The sequence below is a fragment of the Berghia stephanieae genome, chromosome 12 (assembly GCF_034508935.2).
Source record: "Berghia stephanieae isolate SIO BIC M18660-M18661 chromosome 12, UCSD_Bste_1.3, whole genome shotgun sequence".
NCBI lineage: Eukaryota > Metazoa > Mollusca > Gastropoda > Nudibranchia > Aeolidiidae > Berghia > Berghia stephanieae.
The window spans coordinates 31,287,709-31,312,017 of NC_088371.1; the positions used below are offsets into that span (position 1 = coordinate 31,287,709).

Below are 24,309 nucleotides of genomic sequence, written 5' to 3' on the forward strand. Positions count from 1 at the left end.
AGAAAAATAAGTTGGTTCCTATCGAAACCAAAAGAGCTCAGTTTAGTTTTTTTCTGATACTACATGATAGATTAAGCATATTTCAAGGCAAGAAAAATCTTTCATGACTGTGCTAACCTGTACTTAGAAGACATTCAGCTATCCTCTAGTCTTGTTAGTGTTCCAGTATCATTTCCAATTTGGTTCAAGCCAAGCAATAACCGCAATCAGAACAAATGTAAGTATGCTTACCGTAACCAGAACAATGCGGCTCTTCTTTAAGGAATGGAATTGCACAAAATCCCTCATCATTTTAGACTTTTCATCTAAAGAGTCTGATGACACGAGGTTATTGAAAAACTTTTCCGTGCCCGTCGGTGATTTCAGACCAGAGACAGACATCGCCATTGCTTTGTTTGATCCTGAAAATTAAAAAGATTTTAGATTAGATTTCTATATCAATACCTTTTGATAACTCAACCAATTAGAACCAAGATTCAGGCTGATTCCTAAATATCATTTTCTTAGATCAATTTTTTGGGGTGATTTCAAGGCATAAAAAATGGAATAACTCCGCTTCTTCTTCTTGGAATAGATGGCATAGAGAGAGGTAGGCCTTCCGTAAGCTCCTTGAGCTAAGGGAAACAACCCATTCCTTCAATTAACCCAAAGAAAAAATAAAATCCAGTACCTTTAACTAACCCTGAAAGGAAAAGCAAACACTCTAGGACCTTTACTAAGACCTATAACTAACCCTAATAGAAAAAAATCCTCCGACCTCGAGCTATCCTCAATAATAGAAAATAAACCCTAGAACCATGGGTGCAAGCAACTGGACCTCAAAAAGCCTGCAAGTCTACTTATGACCAGACATATAATCTGAAAAAGCCTGCAAGATTCATGGACTTACCCTTACCTCGTCATTTGAAGTCTTGTTCTCAGCATCTAGTCTTCATAATAGTAGTCCACAAGTGTTGTATGTTTAATCAAAAGGTTGTAATGCAGTAATTTGTAAAAAAAAAATTTTTAAAAATAAAAAATCAATCAAATCCAACTCGCAAAAAGCCGGCGACGTTTTGTTTCGGTAATTCAATCGGCCAGCAGGCTGGCTGTAGCCGCACTCTTGCACCCATGCCTAGAACTGCTTTGCACTACCTTTCAACACTTCAATGACAAAATGGCGGTGGGAACCAAAACAATGGTCATATTAGGAAATTTTTAATTTTCACGAATCAATCAATATCTAGAGTTCTAGAGTTTTTAAAAAATGCTGACAAGATATATATTGATAAATTGAATAAATAAACACATGACAAAAGAACAGTGTGAAAACACTAATTGAAAGAGATGCTACCTCAAGGAGCTTTTATGGAAGTGGAAGGCCTCAGCAAAGTTCAAACAGTTTAATCAATGGGCAAACCAGATTTTATATATCATTTGAAAACTGAATTTTCATCTAGATTGATTGACTGATACTGATACAAGCTAGAGCTAGATTCTTTTTTCATTGTCAGCGGTTATTCAGACTCACGTCTGAATAGTCTCCCATGGCTATTCGGACTGAAACTCCACTGCGCATGTGCAATCAAAAAGTTATTTGGAACAGTTCATATGGCAGTATAGTTTTTATGTTTACTGGCTGTGTGTGTGTGTGTTTTTTTTTTTTTTTTTTCTAAATTAGAGCGAAATCTATTGTCACCTGCTAGATCGTGCTTGGTATCGCTCTGAAATTTTTGCCCTGATACTGATTGCACCAATTTTCTTTAGTTTCCTGTTGCGACCACTTATAATTATAACAATAATAATAATAATAATAATAATAATAATAATAATAATAATAATAGTAAGAAGAACAACAACAATAAAATTTTACAAATATAAACTGAAAAAAAAGACAAACAGACTCAAATAAAGGTTAAAAAACAAACAGAAGTACCTAATAAAAAAAATAAGTTCAGAGTCAAACAGCTTATCCAATACGCCTCAGATCCGACTTGTGGAGACATTTAATCACGTCTACTTAGAAGAATTACAAAAAATAATTGGAAAGCTACTTTTATTTTGTTATTTTGAATGTTAGTTATATAGAAGTAGAAGAAAAAAACAAAACAAGACATACAGATGTTTGTTTTATTTATTTTGATTATTTGATTTATTTTAATTTGATAAGTACATAAAAATAAAATTGATGCAAATGAAAATAACAGTAATGGTATGAGTATGGTAACTATCAACACGTAATCAATCGGTAGTCCAGTTAGAGATTTAAAAGAAAAGAGTTAAAACCCTTTATTATAAGGAACAAGTGTCAAAGTAACTGTGGTCAAAAAATATAATCATAATCTATATTATAATCTTTGCTGTGGTCTAAAGGAAAACCCTTTTCAACAACTTGTCCAAATCAGGATAAGATAATACATTTTTCTGGATAGTGTTAGAGTGTTAGCTCTAGTGTTAGACGGGCAACAGTCCTCTACTCTGCTGATTGGAAAAATAGAATTTCCTCTTAACTGAACTCTTCTTCTTCTATCAGTTCCACTCTCTCCTACTTCCCACACTGTGTTTTCGCAGGCACATTGGAGTTATAGCCACGGGAGACTATTCAGACTCGAGTCCGAATTGCCATTTCGTTTTTCATCGATTCACATGATTTTTATTATTATTATTAGACTTAGGCCTAGGCTGTTCGGCATTGGCAGCAATGATTCAGAGTTCTCCCGCATTACATATCTACAAGTTCAGAAATCGAAATTCACTCACTTTCCTCTCTTCAGCTTCAACTCTTGTACCCAACTACTCTATTCATCGACTGTTTGTAGGCTGGCTCATAACGGTCGGTTGACTCTCGACTCTTGACCACTTTCTGCCTTGTCGCGTTCTTGTTGTAATCGGTCGCCATTCAGTATTGCAGTAAAGCAGTTTTTGATGATTGTACCTTAATAATCTTCGCAGCAAATGAAGTCTCTGGTTTCAAGGGTCATCGGGTCAATATTTTGGTAACTTTGTAACGATTGCTCAAATGTTATAAAGGCAAAATCTATTTAAATTGCTAAGATTTTAAGATAACATTTTTCAGGTTTAAGTAATTTCATATTAGTCGGAAAGGGTTGTATATGAATATTTTTGTTCCGAGTTTATTTTGTGAACATTTGCATTCTTCTGATTCTCGCAGCAGACTCCACACACTCACTCTCACTCTCACACACTTAACTTCACGGACGTGTCGGTAAGAGTAAGAGAAGCGTTTGTATAAATATGAAAATGCTATTTCCTTAAGTTTTAATTGATATAAACTACAGAACTTCGAAAATATTATCCTATTGTAATACTCCTCTGTTATGCACTCTACACACATTAGCACACTCGAGCCTATAGTTACAATTACAAATTCTATAGATCTTAGTTTTACATCATAGGACACTGACACTGATCACTGACAGGCGATTTGCACTTTATGACATTTAAGTTTCATGCGACCTGCTGTGGGTATAAGTGAAACATGTGAAGCGCAGTTTGTTGATTTATAATATCTTCAGACTCATAGCAATTTATTTTGAAACGAAGCGCCCTATTTTTATATTTATTTAAAAAAAAAAAAAAGATTTAATGATATCCACTGTGTTGCGGTCCAGCAGTATATCGCTTTGCCAAGTGACGTTTAGTAATTGTATTGGTGACAATGATTTAACAAAACCCAACTCTGACACTGACATTGCATCCTTGGGTAAGGCTTTTTACACACATTGCTCTACTTGAATCAGTACGAATGATTACCTGCCTATAGCAATGACATACATGTTTTATAAGCGTGTTGGTAAATAAAAAGTACTCAAATGCGACTCGTAATGTAAGACATGGAAATTTGGTTACCTCTGGTCATCTTGGGTAATAAATAAAAGATTGTGTAGTGAATTGACCAAGGTGAATTCAAGAAAATACGCTATACAATTGTTCGTATTATTTAAAAAATTTTTTTTATCAAGATAATTAGAAAATAGTTTGGGATGAGAGAATTATTATTTTTTTCATTTCAGTGGCAAATCATCAATACAGAAGGCAGTCTGAAAATGTTTCAAAGGTTTGTTATTTATGACGTCATAGAGTGCAAACTTATGCTTTGTTTGATGTCAATAAGTTTAAAATAAATAATTTTTCAACACAAGAATATTTAGATTTTATCTTTAAAAAAAAAATTAAATGAAAATAGACATATATATAGTAAAAGAAGAAGGAGAGCTATGAACTTTTTGTATAAATCATATTTATATCAAGTTAGACATGAAAATATAGATCTATAGCATATTAATTGTCTTCCAATTTATTATTTTACTTAGTGATTTTTATTTTATCCTCAGGGCATCTTCCAGGCTTCGAATTGTCATTAGACATATTGTGAGTACTACTACTACTACAATTAGGGTTCTATGGCAAAATATTTTTTAAAGTTTGCTAATGCCTCGATTGTTTTGAGGTGAATCAGATAGCAGAAGTTGAAGTAAAAGCTAAAATGATTAGGGTGATGAATCATTAGTATTTGTGTGTCTTGGTGGTCTTCTGATATAATACTTGCCTTCAGACTTAAATCTCAAATGAGCTTTTATATAGCGCAATATCCACTAAACGTGCTCAAAGCCCTTTACAAGGGGTTCCTGGCCAACAGCAACATTTAACATGTAGGATGGGACATGAGGCCTGTAAGGCGGTGTTACAATTTTTTTTGACAGAGACAGCGCTGCTAACGGCCAGGTACTCATTTTACACTTGAGTACGGTGAGAGAATGTGAGTAAAGAGCCTTCTCCAAGGACTTAACTCTGCACCGAGCGAGGCACGAACACAGGACCTTCCGATCCGAATGCGAGTGTCAAACCACTAGACCACATAGCAGCACAACCTGTAGGTCCCGAGTTTGAAGAGGCTCTTTCCTCGTGTTCTCTCATCATACACGGGTGTAAAATGGGTGCCGGGTCATTAACAACGCTGTCTCTGTGGAAATAAAGATTGTAATATCCCCTTACAGCCGTCATGTCTTGTTTGATGTATTTAGTGTTGCTTGTGGCTAGGGACCCCCTTGTAAAACTCTTTGAGCACGTAAAGTGGATATTGTGCTCTATAAAATGCTAAAGTTTTCTGCATTTAATGAAACTTGGTTCATTATTTTCAATAATACAGTAATAATTCCATCAAATTTCAATGCATAAAGCTTTGACTTCAAATTTCTGCATTTGGTTTACCACAAATTCTTTCCTTGGGTAAGGCATACTCACTCGACCAAGGTGTGAGTGAGTACCAGGCCATATGCAATGTCAGATAATGTAATATTGTATTTTACAAGTACAAATAAGACACCCATTTACATTGTGAAATGGCAATATGGTTCCCTCTGGCTTGCTAAGTTTATAAATGAAGCATTGTCATGACGCTCATAGAGCATGGTGAATTTGTCGAAATGTGCTGTTTATATTATTTATTTTTAAATGTCATCTTCATCTCTTAGCATCATTTATTATACAATACATATTTGCTAAGGTCTCTTTCGTTTGCTTTTATGTTAATCAGAATTGATTTGCATATTCATGAACATCTATGTTAATAATATATTCGAAACAAGTGTAATATCCCTTGCTATCACATAGTCCTCTTCACTCAGGTGTGTCAGAATGCTAATCAATATTACTTGTTTTGTTTCTAGCTGTGTAATAAAGGCATGGGACTTGTTCATATTTGCATTCTTATACAGCTTAGTCATTTAAAAAATATTCTGTTCTACCATTTTTAATTGTTGAAGCCCTTTCTAGAAAATATTAATTTCATAGTTTATATAGACAGTTTTAAAGTAGAATCATTCTCATTTAAAAACCAAGGGGAAGTCACCTGTATAATTTTTTCTAGAGTGGTCCAGACTAAATAACTAGTCAAATGGAATTAAGCTTCAATTTTATCAACAAAGACAGATGATGTGGATGTTTGGGTTTTCTCTTAGTCAACAAAACACAATGAATGAATCACTATGAACTCATTCGTCTTTAGTGTTTCATTCGTCATATATGTTGACCAAGGGGAAAATGGAAATGTCTATTTTATCTGTCTCCATTTGATTATTGTTATTTATTTTTTCGAGCTTCAAGCAGTTGCATTTGCATTATATCTAGATTGACTTAAAATATCCTAATTCGGAATAAATAAATGTTATACTCAGATTTCTTCATCTTGTTTTATCCGTCATAATACCGGACTGATTCATCATTCATTCGCAAACACAGAATGTGGCAAGAATGTCATCTCAGGCAGCAGAGGAAGACGTTCTGTTTCAACAAATCAACAACACAGGTCTCATAACCTTAAACAGACCGAAAGCCTTGAACGCTCTCAACTTGAACATGGTGCGACTCATGATGACAAAGATGCAGGTATGATGGGTGTTCCTCTCAAAATATAAGAAGATAAAGGAAGATGGTTAAGTGTGGAGTGTAAGAGATAAACAGGCAAAGTCTGGCACAGTGGTACAATGTCTCGTCTTGTCACAAAAGTTGAGCAATATTTAGTGAGGTCAGTGGCCAGATGGGTGACACTGATTGTGGAAAATTCTGACTCCGAGAGTGTGTCCTTGGGTAAGATGCTTTACACACATTACCCAACTCGACTCAGGTGTGAATGAGCATCTGGCTATGGGTAGTGATAGATATTGAAAGAGTACTAGTACAAAAAGGATGCTTAACAGGTAACAGGTATTGTATGAAATGGAATATGGTTCTATAAGGACTGCTAGGGGAATAAATGAAGCATTGTGAAGTGCAGTGAGCATGGTAAAACTGAAAATGATTAATATATAATATAAGTGTTTGATCTGTTGATTGTGTACGTTTTTGCTAATATTAAACTGATGAACAAAGTTTAGACCTTGAATGTTATATTTCAACTGATACAACAAAAGTGGGGCTATTTGGTCTTGTGGTATGACACTCACTTTCGGATCGGAAGGTCCTGGGTTCGAGCCTCGCTCAGTGCATAATTGAGTCCTTGGAAAAAACTCTTTACTCACATTCTCTCACCATACTCAGGTGTAAAATGAGTGTCTGGCTGTTAACAGCATTGTCTCTGTCTGAAAAAAATTGTATCATCACCGGACAGGCGTCATGTCTCATTCTTTATTTTATGTTACCTGTTGCTGTTGGTCAGCGACCCTTTGTAAAGCACTTTGAGCACATTTAGTGGATATTGCGCTATATAAAAGTCTGTTTCTGTGTTTTCCTTTCAGCAATGGGAGACAGACCCAAATATTGCCTTGGTTGTCATTAAAGGTGCTGGAGATAAAGCATTCTGTGCTGGAGGTGACGTTCGAGGTAGGATTAAGATTTATGTTTTTTTTTTTTTGGAGAAATAAAAAACAGCCAAAAAAAAAATAAAACCAAAAACAAAAAATAGAAAAACATAACAAATAAAAAACAAAACCTTGTTGCCAAACTGTATGAAAACATTTTGTGATTTTATAAAAGATTGGCAATTCTCAAGTTCTCTTAATCATGTTAAAATGATATAAAATGTTAAATTGATAAAATTTGCACATTTTTAATGGGAAAAAATCTCCATTTATGCCAGAAGCAAGTCTAGCAGAGCCACTTGTTCAGCTATAATTATTAAGTATTGGGGGTAATCTCAAAGATCTTCCTAAAATCAGACATGTGTGACCAACTGTATTAAAATGGTATTATGTGCATAATGCTAAAAATTGAAGTTAAAGTAAGAAATTTGACACTTTTGTCAAGTTTATTTGTTTTATCGAGCAGAATAAATATAGTGTTATAACATGTATGGCTATGTGGCCTTGTGGTATGACACTTGCTTTTGGATTGGAGGGTCCTGGGTTTGAGCCTCACTCGACGCATAGTTGAGTCCTTGGAAAAGGCTCTTTATTCACATTCTCTCACTGTAAGCAGGTGTAAAATTATCACCTGGCCGTTCACAGTGCTGTATCTGTCAAGAAAAATTGTAATATCGCCTAACAGTCTCGTTCTACATGCTACGTGTTGCTGTTGGTCAGGGACCCTTTGTAAAGTGCTTTGAGCATGTTTTGTGGATATTGCGCCATGTATTAAAAAAAAAAGCTCTCAGGCTCATTTGATGCTAAACTGCATAAACTGCAAATTTCATATCTCTGACCCTTTCAAATGAAAATTTATCTTTTTAGCATTGTGACATAAGACCATGCATGATCACATATAGCAAAGAATTGTCTCAAGCATTTCTCCCCTCTTGTGAAGCTATGTGGTCTTGTGGTATGATGGATCGGAAGGTCCTGGGTTCGAGCCTCGCTCGGTGCATGGTTGAATCCTTGAAAAAGGCTCTTTGCTCACATTCTCTCGCCGTACTCAGGTGTAAAATGAGTACCTGGCCGTTAACAGCGTTGTCTCTGTCCGAAAAAATTATAATATCGTCTAACAGGTGTCATGTCCTGTCCTACATGTTAATGTTGCTGTTGGCCAGGGACCCCTTGTAAAGCTCTTTGAGCATGTTTAGTGGATATTGCGCTATATAAAAGCCCTTTTTTTCTTCTTCCTCATTCTCTCCCGCGTACAGCTGTTACAGAAGCTGGTAAAGTGGGAGACCCATTGGCCCAAGACTTTTTCAAAGAGGAGTACATTCTTAACCACAAGATCGGCACCTACAAGAAACCTTATGTCGCCTTTGTTAATGGAATCACCATGGGAGGGGTATGTACGGTTATTATATTGATAACTTGGTGTCACAATAACTCAGTTGGTCACTTACTTCACACGCTAAGAGACCCAGATTGGTCCCGGGTGAAGTTGAGATTTTTTTCTGACTCCCCTGTCCGCCTAGTAGTAGGGTAGCTGGGTCTCTTAAATCTGGTGGAAAATACTTTGGAATAGATTAATCGTATTTAATAGCAATTGCTTTTATCCGTTTCACACTATAGAAACCAGGATAATATTTTAAGTTGTTCAAATTATTAATATGTTATATCTTTATATCTGTAAGTTTTCGTTCCTTTGTTATTCCTTGTTTTTATTATTTTTTTCCACAATGAGCAAACCATAACATTTTTGATTGTCACAGTCAATGATCACAAGTTATAACTATATATTCTGTACCTTCAGGGTGTTGGTTTATCTGTCCATGGCCGATTCCGTGTAGCCTCAGAAAAGACACTCTTTGCCATGCCAGAAACTGCCATAGGTAAGTATTCGCTATTATGCCATCAATTTTATCAAGGCAGTGGGTACCTGGGTTTGTTAGATCTAACAGAATTTTGTTTGTGATAGACTAACAAGCAGTTGTTAAAGTTTGTTTATTACTGCAATAAATGTAAAAATCTGATTTTATGGCCTATGTCTCACGGCCTTGAATTTAATAAATTTAATAAATAGTATTGTAATAACGTTGTAAATGAAAAGTAAATGAAAGTAAATAAATTAGTGCATGAACTCAATGGCTACATATGGGACATTGTGGGTCTAGCGCAGGTTAGGTGGACTGGCCTCGGAGAGACAACAACAAGCAATGGACACAAATTATGGTACTCCGGTCATGAAATAATTCACCATCATGGAGTTGGATTCTTTGTAAGGAAAGAAAATGTCAAAGCCATTATTGAATGCACGCCAAAATCAAACAGCCTAATATGCATAAGAATTGCAGCCACATAATCTAACAATCTGGATGATTGTTATGCACCAACTTCAGACTACAGTGATGAAGATTTGGAAGAGTTTTATGAGATACTTGAGTCAACAAACTCAAAGGTGCCGAAAAAAAAGACATCCTCTTGGTAAATTGAGACTGGAATGCCTAGGTAGACGGATGCGTGCCTGGACTGGGCGGGCACAATTGGACGCTTTACATACAGAACAACAAATGATAGAGGACTAAGATTCTTAGAGTTTGCTAAAACATACAACTTAATGCTTGCAAATACTCTACATCCTCACAAGCAATCAAGAACAACAACTTAGCACTCTCCTGACGGAATACATCACAATCAAATTGACCTACATAAAATTTTTTGTTACCAGGTTTATTCCCAGACGTTGGTGGTGGACACTTCTTGCCACGGTTACAAGGCAATCTTGGAGTTTACCTTGCTTTGACCGGATTCCGTCTGAAGGGCCGAGATGTTGCTAAAGTTGGGGTGGCCACACATTTTGTTGAAAATAGATATGTGAGTTAATTTTTTTTCTTTATATTTTACAAAGAAGAGGTGACAGATTTTGTTAAATAAATAATTCTTTGCTTGATTTTATTCTTGATTCCTTTTCCATCATTTTATTTTCTCTTTCTAGTGTATTCTTGTTATTTTGAAAAGGGTTGATAAATATATAGACTATGTGGGGGTCGTGTTAAATAGTCCTGGGATTGAGGATATTTTGAATGAAACAGAGAGATCTTGCTATGATTATACTGGTGATAAAATGTTGATATTGATTTACGATGATACTTTTATTGATAGGGGGATAATGATGTTGGTAGTAGCAGCAGCAGTAGCCTGAGTAGCAGATTTAATATGTTTGAGTGTTGGTTTATGGCACCCATGCAATATTAACTATAAACCTTTTGGGAATGGCTTGAAACTTATGGCTTACAAATATCCTAGTAGTATTACAGTATTTGATCTTTATCAAAAACTTCTGTTTTTTAAAATCATCTTTTAGATATCAGAATTGGAGGGAGCATTGACACAACCTCTACCTTCAGCCAGTGTTGGCGTTGTACAGAATATTATAGAAGACATCCAGAATAAGGTGAGTTTGGGGAAGAAGGATTTCACTGTCATCGTACGCTCAATCTGTCGGCAAACTAAGCATTGTTTACAGACACAAAGTTAGTAATGTATATTTTTCTCTCTGCTTTGCCTGACACTATTTCTGGGTGGGGTTTCTGGCCTCCCATAGTGGGCAGGGAGGGACTTACTATGTCTTCTATCCCCTTGTAGCTGTTTTCCAACATGCTTTCTGTCTTTGTCTTGGGGTGAGATTACTTGGTTTTGTCCTGGCCCTGGCCGGATACCCTAGCTGGGAGGGAAACAAAGTTATAGTTAGGGTTTTGGGAGATGATATTTTTTTTTTGGTGTAAATTATCTCTCTTATGCATGTATTGTTTTTGTTTTGCATATGATTTGTAAACATTTGAGTATGTTCCTCTTAGGGGGACCTGTGCTTATGTCAGGATGAGAATTTTAGATGATCTCAAACGAAGTACTTTGATAGTGTGCTCTTGGAATCTACATCTTCGGCTATGTGGTCTTGTGGTATGACACTCTCTTTCGGATCAGAAGGTCCTGGGTTCGAGCCTCACTCGGTGCATAGTTGAGTCCTTGGAAAAGGCTCTTTACTCACATTCTCTCACCATACTCAGGTGTAAAATGAGTTCCGGACCTTGACAACGTTGTCTCTGTCAGAAAAAAAAATTGTAATATCGGCGAACAGGCGTCATGTTTCGTTGTACATGTTACGTGTTGCTGTTGGTCAGGGACTCCTTGTATAGCGCTTTGAGCACATTAAGTGGATATTGCGTTATATAAAAGCTCAAAAGCTCAATGTTTCCTATTTGAACCAATTCCCCTTTGTCTTACCTTTTCTTAGATGCTTTAATTGTAATTCTAGAACATTTTGCTATCCCATTTTCTTCCTTTTTACTGGCACTGATATGACCTAAATGTGTTGCAAGCGCCGTAAAACCCTTAAAGACAAATCTGACAACATTTCATTCACACTTTTTCAGATCTTTATCTTACACCAGTGCCTGCTCCCGAATTTGTCAATTTCTTTCTGCTGGAATATTCAAGATAGTTCTCTTACTTATATATATTTATTTCTAATTCATCCGATGCAGTACCATATACATTTTCATTGAAATAAAGAGGATTTCTTTTTTTGTTTAGGGTTGATATAGTCAATTTAGGAATAAGATGATTGGGTAAATTAGGCATTGCTCTAACTCCAACATTCAGAGAATCATTCCTTCCTTGAGGAAGAAACTTTGCCACTTTGTTGGAAGGCTGACTGGGAGGGATTCAGTTCCTATATTGAGCAGGTTTGCCCTGCCATTCCTCCCAAGTCCAAGAATATAACCAGATTTAGCAGGCTACTGGTTAAGAGCGCTCAACGTTCTATTCCACGGGGCAAACGGAAATTCTACACCCCTTGCTGGACAGCAGAGTCGGAAGAGCTGTACAAAGAGTCCCAGCAGACCCAGTCCCAGGACGTAGCCGATAGACTACTTCAGTCTCTGGCAGAGGGAAGGAAGCAATGGTGGCAGGAGACTGTGGAAAGTCACGCTTGGCGTCTGATAAAGAAATTGGACCCGGACCGGAATTACGCGAAGGCTGCACCGGAGTGTGAGGCAGACATAATTGCCAAGAACATTAAGAACCGTAGTAAACGGGTCCCTAATCAGGCTTTTGAGCGCGGTGTCGGCAAGGCGTACCATACGATTTTGGACTCGTTCCCTGCGGAGGAGTCGGACTGGACGGCCCCGTTTAGTCCCCGAGAAGTGGGTGCAGCCATTAGCGATGCGAAGAAGGGCAAAGCAGCAGGGATAGATGGTGTATATCCCGATATGGTGACGCATCTGGGCCCCAGGGCACGGGCCTGGCTGGCAGAGGCAATGTCCGGTGTCCTTGCAAAAGGAAAGCTTCCACAAGTGTGGAAGCATGCGAAGATAGTTGCCATCCTGAAGCCCGGGAAACCGGCGAAGGAGGCCGACAGTTACAGACCCATATCGCTGCTGAGCTGTCTTTATAAATTGTTGGAGCATGTTCTATTAAACCGATAGGGGCCGGTTCTAGACGCTGCCTTGCCACCCGAGCAGGCAGGCTTCAGGGAAGGGAGGTGCACCACGGAACAGGTCATTGCCCTTACAGAGCATAGTGAGCACGGGTTCGAGAGAAAACAGCAAACAGGTGCTGCCTTTATAGACCTATCAGCGGCGTACGATAAGGTCTGGTGCGAAGGGTTGATGCTCAAACTAGCAAAAATCATAAGGCGCAAAAAGACCTTGAAGTTGTTCTCTTCGAAAAGAGGGGGAAAGGAATTCAACGTCGCACTGGGAGACGCCACGAGCAAAGTAAGGAAATTGAAGAATGGGGTCCCTCAGGGGTCGGTACTTGCGCCAATGTTGTTTAACGTTTACATTAGCGATATGCCGAACACTTCCTCCCTGAGGCTGGGATACGCGGACGACTGGGCACTCGTTACTCAGAGTAAAGTGTGGACCCGTCTCGAGAGCGTACTCAGTGAGGACGTCACCAGACTCAAATCCTACTTCAACAAGTGGTACCTGAAGATGAACACTTAAAAAACTGTGGCCACTGCATTTCACCTATGCAGTGCTTGGCACACCCACAAACTAAATGTCCTAGTTGGGTACCAGCCACTCCCATGTGAGCCACATCCAAAATATTTAGGGGTGACGTTGGATCGCAGCCTTACCTATCGGGTGCTTCTCGAAGGGGTTGCCCGGAAGATAGAGAAGCGGAACAGGTTTCTGAGGAAGCTGCCGGGATCGACTTGGGGCGCTAGCCAAGGGCTCCTGAGAACGTCTGCCTTGGCACTATGCTATTCCACCGCAGAGTATTGCGCTCCTGTGTGGGGTAGAAGCAGAAACGTTGAGAAGGTGGATATAAAACTTTGCAAGTCGATGCACATAGTGTCAGGAACGCTAGCAACAACTCCTAGAGAATGGGGCTCGATAATGGCAGCGATCCAGCCCCCCCCGATGTCCGGAGGGAGACAATTACGGGAAACTGGCTGAGTAAGATCAAAGAGAGAGGGAATGGGAATATCCCTCTGATGCGCATAATGGACGGCGCCCCCATTTTGAGCCGAAATAAGTCCCGGCAACCCTTGTACGCAGAATCCCTGACTACGTCTAGAGCTGCATATACGAGATGGAAGTCGGTTTGGACGAATTCAATCCCTCGTGGGGGCGGGGACGTACACTCCTCTAAGCTTGGTGAGAAGTTGCCAGGCTTTGATATCAGTAAGAGGAGACATTGGGTGGTTGTGAATCGGCTTCGGTCGAGGAGCTGCCTAACGGCAAGTGCGCTTCATCGGTGGGGTCTTTCTACCTGTCCAACCCAGGTGTCAGCAGCAGTGCAGTGCTGCAAAATGAGCTAGGGTGACTTGCTCAAGGTCACACAACGAGGCGGGTAGTCGAACTTGGTACCTTTTGGGTAAGAAGCAAAGACCGTACCAATGAGTCACGCAGCAGAAACAGTGTTGTAGCTATGATCTGGGTTATCTCAGTATTTTTTTTTCCAAGGTAGAGCTTACTGAACTTTACTGAATCTTTATGAATAAATAGTGGGTGTCCCTGATAGCGGATTTGGTAGAGCACTCCCCTCACACTCAAAGGGACTGAGATCAATCTCCGGTGAAGAAGTCGAGATTTTTTTTCTGACCCACCTGTTCACCCAGCAGTGATTGGGTAGCTGGGTCTGTAAGATCTAGTGGAAAGTACGATTGACTAGTGCCCTATCCAAAAAGTAGCAAGCCATTGCTATTGTCCATTTCATGCTATGGAAACCGGGATTGACTCTGGCTTCATGGTCCTAATGGCTCTGAAAGACTACTAAATAAAATAATAAATAGATAAATAAGTAATAACAATAAATCACTTAATAAATAAAACGAGTAGACAAATTAATGATATATTAAAACATTGAAAGATAAATAATATAAATTGGCTCTGAAGGGCTGCTTTTATAGGTAAATAAAATGATATTTTTTCGTTTGAATTATCATGATTCACCAGCTCCTTTTTGACAATCTCATCTTTATTTTTCCATCATCGTCTTCCTTTTCTTCTCATCTTTATTTTTCCATCATCGTCTTCCTTTTCTTCTCATCTTTATTTTTCCATCATCGTCTTCCTTTTCTTCTCATCTTTATTTTTCCATCATCGTCATCCTTTTCTTCTCATCTTTATTTTTCCATCATCGTCTTCCTTTTCTTCTCATCTTTATTTTTCCATCATCGTCTTCCTTTTCTTCCCATCTTTATTTTTCCATCATCGTCTTCCTTTTCTTCTTTACAGTCTGTCATGGATGCTGAAAAGGATTTTATATTGAACCCGCATATGGACAGAATCAACGATTTGTTTGGTGGAGCCAGCATGGAGGAGATATTCAAGGCCTTAGCCAAAGATGGATCTGAATGGGCCACCAAACAGTTGGCCACACTGGAGAAAATGGTAAGTATTTTTTTTGGAAATGGGATCACTGGGTGTGTTGGAAGGAAGTGCATGGTGTGTAGAGTAGCCTATACACATGCTGTGTCTTGTACTGATACATAGAAAATTAGAAGTGTAAATTATTAAGATTTACACACCGGTCTACTTTTATGGTTGGAAAAAAATGTTGATTTCTTCACTTGCTCAGCTGGCAATAGATCTTTTTTGTTGTTGTTTGTTGTTTCGAGGGTGTTGTCTGTAAAACTGAAGTTTGGAAACTTAGTAGAAACTGAGAACTGTCACAACAACAATTTGTTATCGACTTCATTAGTCATAATAAAAAAGAGACTGCTTTAATAATAGCCTTGCTTCTTTCATTTAAACCAGATAGAATTTCAAAAGTTTGCCTTTTAATTTGATGATTCTTCCCTGTTCGGATCCATTTTAGATTTTAGTTTATATCAATTCAAAACTGCCCAGAGAAATCAGTTGGTATTGTATGAATTGTATGATTCAGGAAGTATCTTGATAACTCATATGAGAGAACATTAAATACACAAGCAAAGGAACAGATTTTGGTACTGGGTAGAGGTTAAAGTCTGGTCTATAGATAGTATGTGCTTGGCTAAGAAGCTCAAGCCATTGCCTTCCAGAAGTATAACGGACCAACACACAAAACTATGTGTAACCTTGAACGTTTATAGTCTGGTTAACCCATTGCTTCTCAATGCGCCCGAATGCGCCCGCTGAAAAATACCTTCGATCTTTCCAATGCGCCCGAATGCGCCCGGGCAGAATGTGAAAGTAGATCGTATCGCTGCAACTCTTTTAACGGCAAAGGTTACTTCCGTAGCTTTGTGGAACTCTTATAAATAGAAAGTGCGAGAATGAAAGCGAAAGCAGCAATTTACCGTAGCAAAATATCTTGGATGAAATGAAAGTGAGAATTCCGGGACGTAAAAAAAACGCTGCTATCAGTGCGCTGAGGAAAAACGTAAAACTCCATCCAACAGAACCCCAGAAACTGTGAATGGCTGTGTTGTTTGCAATGTACACTTGTGTGAAGGCAAATGCTTTGCCAAATTCCACAAATATCAGTAAATATTTAAAAAATATCAACTCAAAAAAACAAAGACAAAATTTGGGGGTAAATAATGTTTATTTTCTCTTTGATAATTTTATTTTCATGGAAGCGGTGTTAAAATCAATAAATGTTGCATATCATTGCAAAGGAAATTCATTTCTGAATTTCACTGTATTTTTTTGTTTAAATAAAGGTTGAAAAATAACAAAGTTATGAATTTTTCAAAATTGTTGGGTGATCGTGCTGTAAGAGTTATCTCCCTGCCCTTGAGAGTTGAGCATAACTTGACCTAGATTTCTTTGAGAAGCATTGGGTTAATACAGTTTAGTGAGAATTACTCATAAACGTGGGTGGCAAAAAGCAATAACAAAGACCTGAGTGATGTCAACTTCATACTATCTATACAGCAATGAATGGGTAGCTGGGTCTGTTTGCTCTGGTTGAAAGTACTTTGGATAGTCTCGCATTCTCATGCAAATGGTAAGAAGCACTTATCACTGTCCTTTTGATACTACGGAGATCAGAAAAATATTCAATCTCCCCGGGCCCCCCCTCCCCCCCCCCCCCTGGCTAAACGTCTTTTTAAAAAGATTTGAACTTTTGTAAAATTCAGTCTCCAGTATCAATGAAGATCACCCTCAGACTTCTACAGGAGGGCAAGGCCAGAAATTTGGCTGAAGACTTGAACATTGAATACAGATTGTGCCAGAGATGTGTGGAAGACAAAGACTTTTACGAAGGAGTGAGAGCAGGTAAAAATTTAATGTTTTATTTGTGGCCCATTGCATGCATCAAAGTGGTATTATGCTGGGATGAACTCTGTGTGCTGGACATTGAATTGAAGGCTTCTAAAGAATGTGCTTAGATGACAGAGATAAAATTCAATGTTATTATGATGAACTTTCACCCAAACGTTATTATTAAATTGTCACTTTTTGCAGAGATCCTGTAACTGTGTCAGCATGGAATTTTTAGCTGGTTTCAGACTAGAGATACCACTGTATTTTGCTCTTGGATTTATGTGGCTATTTGGTCTTGTAGTATGACACTCTCTTTTGGATCGGAAGGTCCTGGGTTGGAACCTGGCTTGGCGCATAGTTGAGTCCTTGGAAAGGGCTCTTTACTCACATTCTCTCACCATACTCAGATGTAAAATGAGTACCTGGCCGTTAACAGCATTATACCTGTTGGAAAATTTTTTTTGTAATATTGCTTAACAGGCGTCATGTCTCGTTCTGCATGTTACGTGTTGCTGTTGATCAGGGACTCCTTTTAAAGCGCATTGAGCACATTTAATGGATATTGCGCTTTATAAAAAGCTCAATTGTTTAATTTTTGGATCCACTTCTGATCTGTGATGAACTAAATTTCCCTTTATCTCCAGTTTTTTTTTGGTACTTAAACTATTCCTGGGTTGTGAGATGGCCGAGTGGCCGTGGAATAGACCCTAGAGATAAATTTCCCCTATGGGATGAATAAAGGGAATTTTATTTTTATTTAAAAACATTTCATCTTCTCTCCTTTTCCCTCCAGTTTTGGTGGACAGAGACCACAGTCCAAATTGGAATCCAGCCTCCGTGCAAGCTGTTACACCTGAAAAAGTAGACTGGTACTTCTCTCCCTTGGAACCTCACAGGGAACTCGTCTTGAAACAATAATTGAAACAATTGTGACCCACACCTCATACTGGTATTATGTCAGGTTAAATCAGATGCCAAGAAGGGATTTCAACCCTCTCCTTACTAACTCTCTCTTCACATTTGTTACATCCAATGAGCAGTTTTCTCATTCAGATTCATTTTGTACTTCAGAAAACTCCTTGTTATAGGCTTTAAAAATTTTATGCTGTTTTGTAGTAGTAGTAGTAGTAGTAGTAGCAGTAGTAATAGTAGTAGTAGTAGTAGTAGTAATAGTAGTAGTAGTAGTAGTAGTAGTAGTAGTAGTAGTAGTAGTAGTAGTTGCGTAGGGCTACACCTCCAAATTCATTTCGTCAACCCAGCTTTTAAAGTCTTCCCCCGCTCTAACGATGGTTTCATAGCCATCTTTAAGTTTAGTTACTGGACAGTGGAGGACGATGTGATCACTGGTCTCTGGAGCTGCCTGACATTTCCGGCGGACATCACTGTTCCCAAGTTTCCTTCTGCACATATTTTATGCAGTTCTGCCATGTCCTGTTAAGAGGCGATTTGAGGAAAAGCAGTATTTCTTGGTGTTATGCTGTTTTGTAAAGTCATGTTACTGAACAAATTGTGTATGGTATGTACTTCTTGAGATTGACTTACTTGACTTAGATGCCTTTCGCGTCTCGACCGAAAGATCGGGTCGCCTTGGCTGTTTCCAGTATTTCCTGTGTGAGGTGTCTCCAATATTGCCGGTCCTCTGCTAGGGTTCTCAGATTTTCAAGGTCCCCTGCCGTTATGAGACTAATGCTTTGTCCAAGTGTTGTGAGGTTTTTGTTTAGGATCACAGGGAGTGTTGTGATCGGTCTTCCTCTGAAAAGGTTCCCGTGTTTTTGGAAGTATCCCGACATGGCTTGGTTAGCTGGTATGTTTTTGTCCCTGCGTAGTATGTGACCGAAAAGTTGCCATCGTTGTTGTAAAATGTCAAGGGAGATTGGTCTTTCTTTTGTGATCTTATAGAGTGATTCATTTGAGATCTTTTTTGGGTATTTGATGTCCAGTACCCTTCTTAGCTGTGTGCGATGGAAGGCATCCAGATGTTCTTCTTCGGATTTTGTCAATGCCTAAGTGCCGCAGTTATACAGAAGTACCGGTTTTACAAGAGCATGGTACAGTTTCAGTTTGGTTTTTCTCTTTATTTTGTCACCTCTAATCCATACATTGGTGAGTTTACTGAGTGCGGCGTTTGATAGCTGTTTTCTTCTTTGTACATCCTCGGTGTCCCCAATTAGTGAGCCGACTTTCTTTGTTCTTTTCCATTCCTCTTTGTTCCTCGATATTGTTGTAAATTCGGTTTTATTGGCATTGACTTGGAGGTTATATTTCATGAGGGTATTTTGTATGATGTCTATATTTGCTGGTGTTGATCCAATAAAATCGACATCATCTGCATAGGCGATTTCTCTAGGGATTGCATTCTCAATATGAGTCGTTGGTTTTGGAATGACTTTTCGAACTTCTTTCAGAGCGTGTTCTAAGTATATTGTGAACAGAATCGGGCTCAGACTATCTCCTTGGGGGGTCCCGATGTTACTTTCGAACTGCGTCTGTTTTGTGGCCCCGTATATCCTTGGTTGTATCTTTGTGTTGCTGAGGAGAAATCGGATTATTCGGAGCTCGTCTTCGTCTACTATTTCTGTTAATATCTCCAAAAGTTTTCCTCTGTCGATCGTATCAAAGGCTGCGGACATATCGATTCCGGTTATTGTTATGGATATGTTTTCTTTGAGTGCCTTTGCTGCCAACCATTTATGTGTCCATACAACGTCCGATGTGCTTCGGTCTTGGCGAAACCCGCTTTGGCTATGTGATAGATATTTTTCTATTTTCGGTCTAATTCTGTTGAGGACAATAGTTGACAGTGTTTTTCTTATGGTATTCAGTAATGTTATTGGGCGCAGGTTGTTTACGGGTCCTTTCGTTTTTCCTGTTTTTTGTATTGTAATTAGGACACCGCTGTTTATGTCCCAGTCTTTGTGTGTTGAGAATGTTTTGTTCATTATGTTTGCAATGCTCAGATCCAGGGAGAGGGTACCGCATTTCAGCAATTCAGCGGGAATTTCATCTTCGCCTGGGGATCTGTTATTGTTTAGGCACTTTATGCTATTTCTAACTTCAGTTGTTGTGATGCGGTTGTTTAGGTCTCTAGGGTTTCCTGAGAAGGGCGATATTTGTGAGACTTGTTTGTGAAATTTCTGCTGGAAGTGGTCAGTTACAATGTCAAGGATATCGTTGGGATTTGTTGTCTGTTTGCCAAATTTATCCTGTAGTTTTGGGTTCTCGAATGGTTTTCGGTTCAGAGATTTCGTCGCTTTGAACATAGACGATGCGTTATTTTTGGACTTTTCTATGTCTTCCACTTTTTTGTCTAATTCCTCGTTTCTGTATTTTATTGTAAGTGATCGAATTGAATGCAGTATTTTGTTTCGTTCCGTTTTCAGGTTTATTATTTCTTCCGAGTCTTTCGTGTTTTGTATCCTGATCCTAAGTTCTTTTTGTTGCCGCGATAGATCGTTAATAGCGATGTTAGGCGTTCGATTTGGTTTGTTCTTAGTTGTATTGATAGAGCCTGCACTTTCTTCCCCCGCATATTTCATTGCCGCTTGCGTCTCTTTCCATTCATTGTTTGGATTGCTGTTTTGCTTTATTTTCCATAGACTTGAGTTAAGTTCATATTGGTAATGAATGCGACATTCTCGCTCATTTACTATTTTTGCCGTGTTTATTTTGACTGCCGTTTTACCTTTCTGTCTTCGTTGTCTGTACACATTTATGTTGAAATTCGTTTTAACAAGTTTGTGATCGGATGTTAGCAGTGTACCACCGTATGATCACGAGTTGGTTGAGTAGTGTTTATGGCGGTGTCGACATATGATATAGTCTATTTGGTTGTGTATTGTTATCATTTTGTCTTGGATTTGGTCTTTCCTTTGTCCTACCCATGTTGTCTGGTGTCTTGATGGGTGGTTGAAAGCACTGTTTGTTATGAAAAGTTTTCTCTGTTCACAGAACTGGACTAATTTTTCTCCGTTATCATTACGTTTTCCTTTTGAGTATGATCCTAAACATAGTGTGTCACTGTCGAGACGTTTTCCTACTTTGGCATTAAAATCTCCAGCAATTATTAATATTGATTTGTTTCCTATTTTGTTCAGTGTATCGTCTAGGACAACATGGCTGACACCTGTTGACATTGAGCTTCGGCTCAGTGGATAGTCTTATGTTTCCATTTATTTACTGTGTGGAATCTTTAATTTTTACCTGATGTGGACTAATCTTAATATTGGAACTTTTAACTTAAGATCTATTAAAAGTAACATTCGAAAGGAACAACTGTGTCAAGATTTAGAAAGTTATAAAATCGATGTGTTGTGTTTACAAGAGACGAAGATCCAAGATGGCGTCGACCAAACAATAAATGGTCACAGACTGCTGTGCTTTGCTTCCAGTTCACCTCACTATGGTGGTGGATTTCTCATAAATAAAAACTGCAGGGATTTGACTAGTGACGAATGGAATGTTTCGGACAGAATATGTGTTCTTGAGCTTAAGTGTAAGATCAATTCAAGGAACCAGAATAACAATAACAAAGACGATCACGGTAAGAAGACGTTCACTATCTCAATCGTAAATGTTTACGCACCAACAAGTCAACGCGCAAAACAATACCCAGAGGAAACTGATAAATTTAAATCTTGAGATTGAGTATAAAAAATTTATTTTTGTGTTAGGTACATAAGACATTTCAAGAATTCTTGAAAATATTCGGTATGGAGAGAGATAAAGTTGTATTAATCAGAAGTGGGATTCTGGGTTTTTTTCACTTTAAGACACGATATACTCAAGCAACAAGCATATAAATTAATGTAAATGTTACATTTTTAACTATAGAATAATTTTTTACATCTAAATGACCCGACATAATAGCGTTTTGAGGTGATGTGTCACATTTTAGGTTTTAAAGCTTTATTTGAAATTTTCTAGTACTTTGGAGGAAATTTGAGAAGGATGGACAAGGTTGAAAGTAATAAAAATGGATTTTAGGACTGGAAGGGGAGGGGAGGGGTTTTGTATTATGATACATTTGTTCTATCAAAAGGATTGCAAACAATTGCTACTAGAGCGTTGCCTCTGTCCGAAAAAAAAAATGCAATATCGCCTAACAGGCGTCATGTCTCGTTCTACATGTTAAGTGTTGCTGTTGGTTAGGGACTATTGTAAAGCGCTTTGAGCACTTTTAGTGGATATTGTGCTATATAAAAGCTCAATTATTATTATAAATTACTTTCCGTTGAAAGCAACAGAAACAGATCTATTTTGGCTCTGTGGGCCTTATGGGTCTTAGGAAAGAGACTGCGTACCATAAAACAAGTCGTCCTTCAGAGCCATCAGGCCCATGGAGCTGGAGTTTATCTCGGTTGGTATAGCATCAAACGGACAATAGCAATTGCTTTCCACCCTTTGGATAAAACGCTAGTCTATTGCAAAGGGCTTTCCACCCAGACTTACTGACCCAGTTATGAATTCACTGTTGGATGGACAGGGGAGGTCAGTTAAAGATCTTGACTTCACTGGAATCGAATATGGTCCTTGTATGTGTAAAGTGGGTGCTTTTATAGGCTATTGGGATCCCTAACAATGCCTGCCATAATAGTTGTGATAATGATCGTTTTAGATCTCATGAATTTATTTTAGTTGACTGACCTCAGATTTTTATTTGGATATGTTCTTTTTTTTTATCTTGTTTTATTTTATTTTGTTTTTGGAGATAGGGGGGGGGGTGTCATTAATTTGTTTATTGTATCATTTTATCAAAAGCTCGTTTATTTTCGCAATTCTGCAACTTTTCTCCACAAAGTAATCCCCCTGCTCTCTATATTTTGGTGAATCAATGAAAATGTAATTAGTTTATTGGGGGGGGGGGGGGGTATGCTGACTTGATAGATTACATGGGAACAAATGAAAGGTGAGATGAAATATTCAATCATGCTATGAATTGTAGCATTTGTAATAAAATGGTGGTGGTTGGTCATGGTGATGATATTAACCAGAAAACCTGTATGAGTGGAGTGGGCTGTGGGTAGCTTTGTGGTCCAGTGGTGGGACATTCGACAAATGGCCTGTAGGTCCCAGGTTTGAGTTTTGATGCGATGGCTCAAACTTGAGTCCTTGGAAAAGGCTTTTTACTCACATTTTTTCACCATACTCAAGTATAAAGTGAGTATCCATCCAGACAGTTATAGCGTTGTCTTTGTCAAAATACAAATTGGAATAGTGCCTATTTGTAATAATGCAAAATAGTGCATTTTGTCTGGTTCTATATGTCCAGGGTTGCTGATGGCTTAAGACTGCCTGTAAATCACTTGGGGAGTATTTAGTAGATATTGTCCAGTATAAAAGTCACTTATATTTATTAATTAAAAAAAAAGATTTCAATTTAAATTGGGTTTCCTTTCAAATGATGATAATATTCAAAAAAGATTAAAAAAAAAACTGATACAGAAGTAAGTCGTGGTTTATTCGTGATTTATCACATGCCACATTCAGTTTTAGATCTCCTGGTGCTTATCTCTTAATGTGGTAATAACTTTACTGCATTTTCTGTAATAAATTTCTGAGCCCCGTGATAGATAGCTTGCAATGATCTTATATAGAATTCAAATTCAAATGTTGATTGTTTATTTTAGGCCATTGACCAAGATTCTCTGAACAAATTATTCTAACAATTATAATAATAAAGGGATAACATTCTTTTAGTTATCGTTTATAGCTAACAAAGCAAACATTAATAATAAGACAGCTGTTTATTATAATACACAGAACAAACCATATCAAACTTTTAAAAAAATAAATAATAATTTGATGCTTTGTATGCTGACATATATATATATATATATATATATATATATATATTGGTGTGTTTGAGAGATGAAAACTAAGTTTGATCGAAAGGAATGTTTATATATCAAGTGGTACTGGATGGTTGAAGTGTTCAAACCAGATTTATGGAAATTACGTTGGATGGAGGGGCGGTCCTAACCCATAATAGGAATGTGGCAGTGGCTTTGTTAAGATGAATAAACAACGCCACTACCACATTATCTCATTCGTCTGTAGTGTTTCATTCATCCTGTTTTGTTGATAAAGGGGAAACCCGAAACATCCATTCTATCTGTTTTTGTATATTAAATTGAAGCTTACATTAAATTTCACATTGTTTTTTATTTCTTTGAGCTTTGAGCAGCAACATTTGCATTTCCCAGTATAACTCAATTATGGCATATTGCCAAGTCAATGACCATGACAATGTTATATTTAATCATATCAGTGCCAACATACTGGAAGAAAAACATGGCACAGCTATATAATTTTTGTGAGAT

At 38.0% G+C, this 24,309-nt stretch overlaps 2 protein-coding genes across 9 annotated transcripts in view; one reads left to right on the plus strand and one right to left on the minus strand.

The window, feature by feature from the left end:
- LOC144957910 (uncharacterized) overlaps positions 1–24,309 on the minus strand; it is a 318,367-nt gene that overhangs the window by 80,082 nt on the left and 213,976 nt on the right. The window lies entirely within an intron of this gene.
- LOC144958354 (3-hydroxyisobutyryl-CoA hydrolase, mitochondrial-like) lies at positions 2,721–24,157 on the plus strand. Of its 3 annotated transcripts, XM_078890302.1 has the most exons (13): positions 2,848–2,975; positions 4,014–4,057; positions 4,335–4,371; positions 6,241–6,387; positions 7,236–7,320; positions 8,555–8,688; positions 9,097–9,175; positions 10,012–10,157; positions 10,648–10,737; positions 15,032–15,187; positions 16,864–17,002; positions 17,784–17,939; positions 21,085–24,157. In XM_078890302.1, the coding sequence occupies exons 2-12, from the start codon at positions 4,047–4,049 to the stop codon at positions 17,906–17,908; spliced, it is 1,149 nt and encodes a 382-aa protein (XP_078746428.1). In that variant the 5' UTR covers positions 2,848–2,975; positions 4,014–4,046; the 3' UTR covers positions 17,909–17,939; positions 21,085–24,157. The 3 variants fall into 3 exon arrangements, with proteins under 3 accessions (XP_078746426.1, XP_078746428.1, XP_078746427.1); XM_078890300.1 differs by having other exon boundaries at positions 2,721–2,975; positions 17,784–24,157; XM_078890301.1 differs by having other exon boundaries at positions 2,934–3,205; positions 17,784–23,781.

Bases quoted from the DNA above. Each gene is read 5' to 3' on its own strand.
- LOC144958354 (XM_078890300.1), top strand. The intron at 6,388-7,235 runs GTATGATGGGTG...TTTTCCTTTCAG, and splicing joins TCATGATGACAAAGATGCAG to CAATGGGAGACAGACCCAAA. The intron at 10,158-10,647 runs GTGAGTTAATTT...ATCATCTTTTAG, and splicing joins ATTTTGTTGAAAATAGATAT to ATATCAGAATTGGAGGGAGC.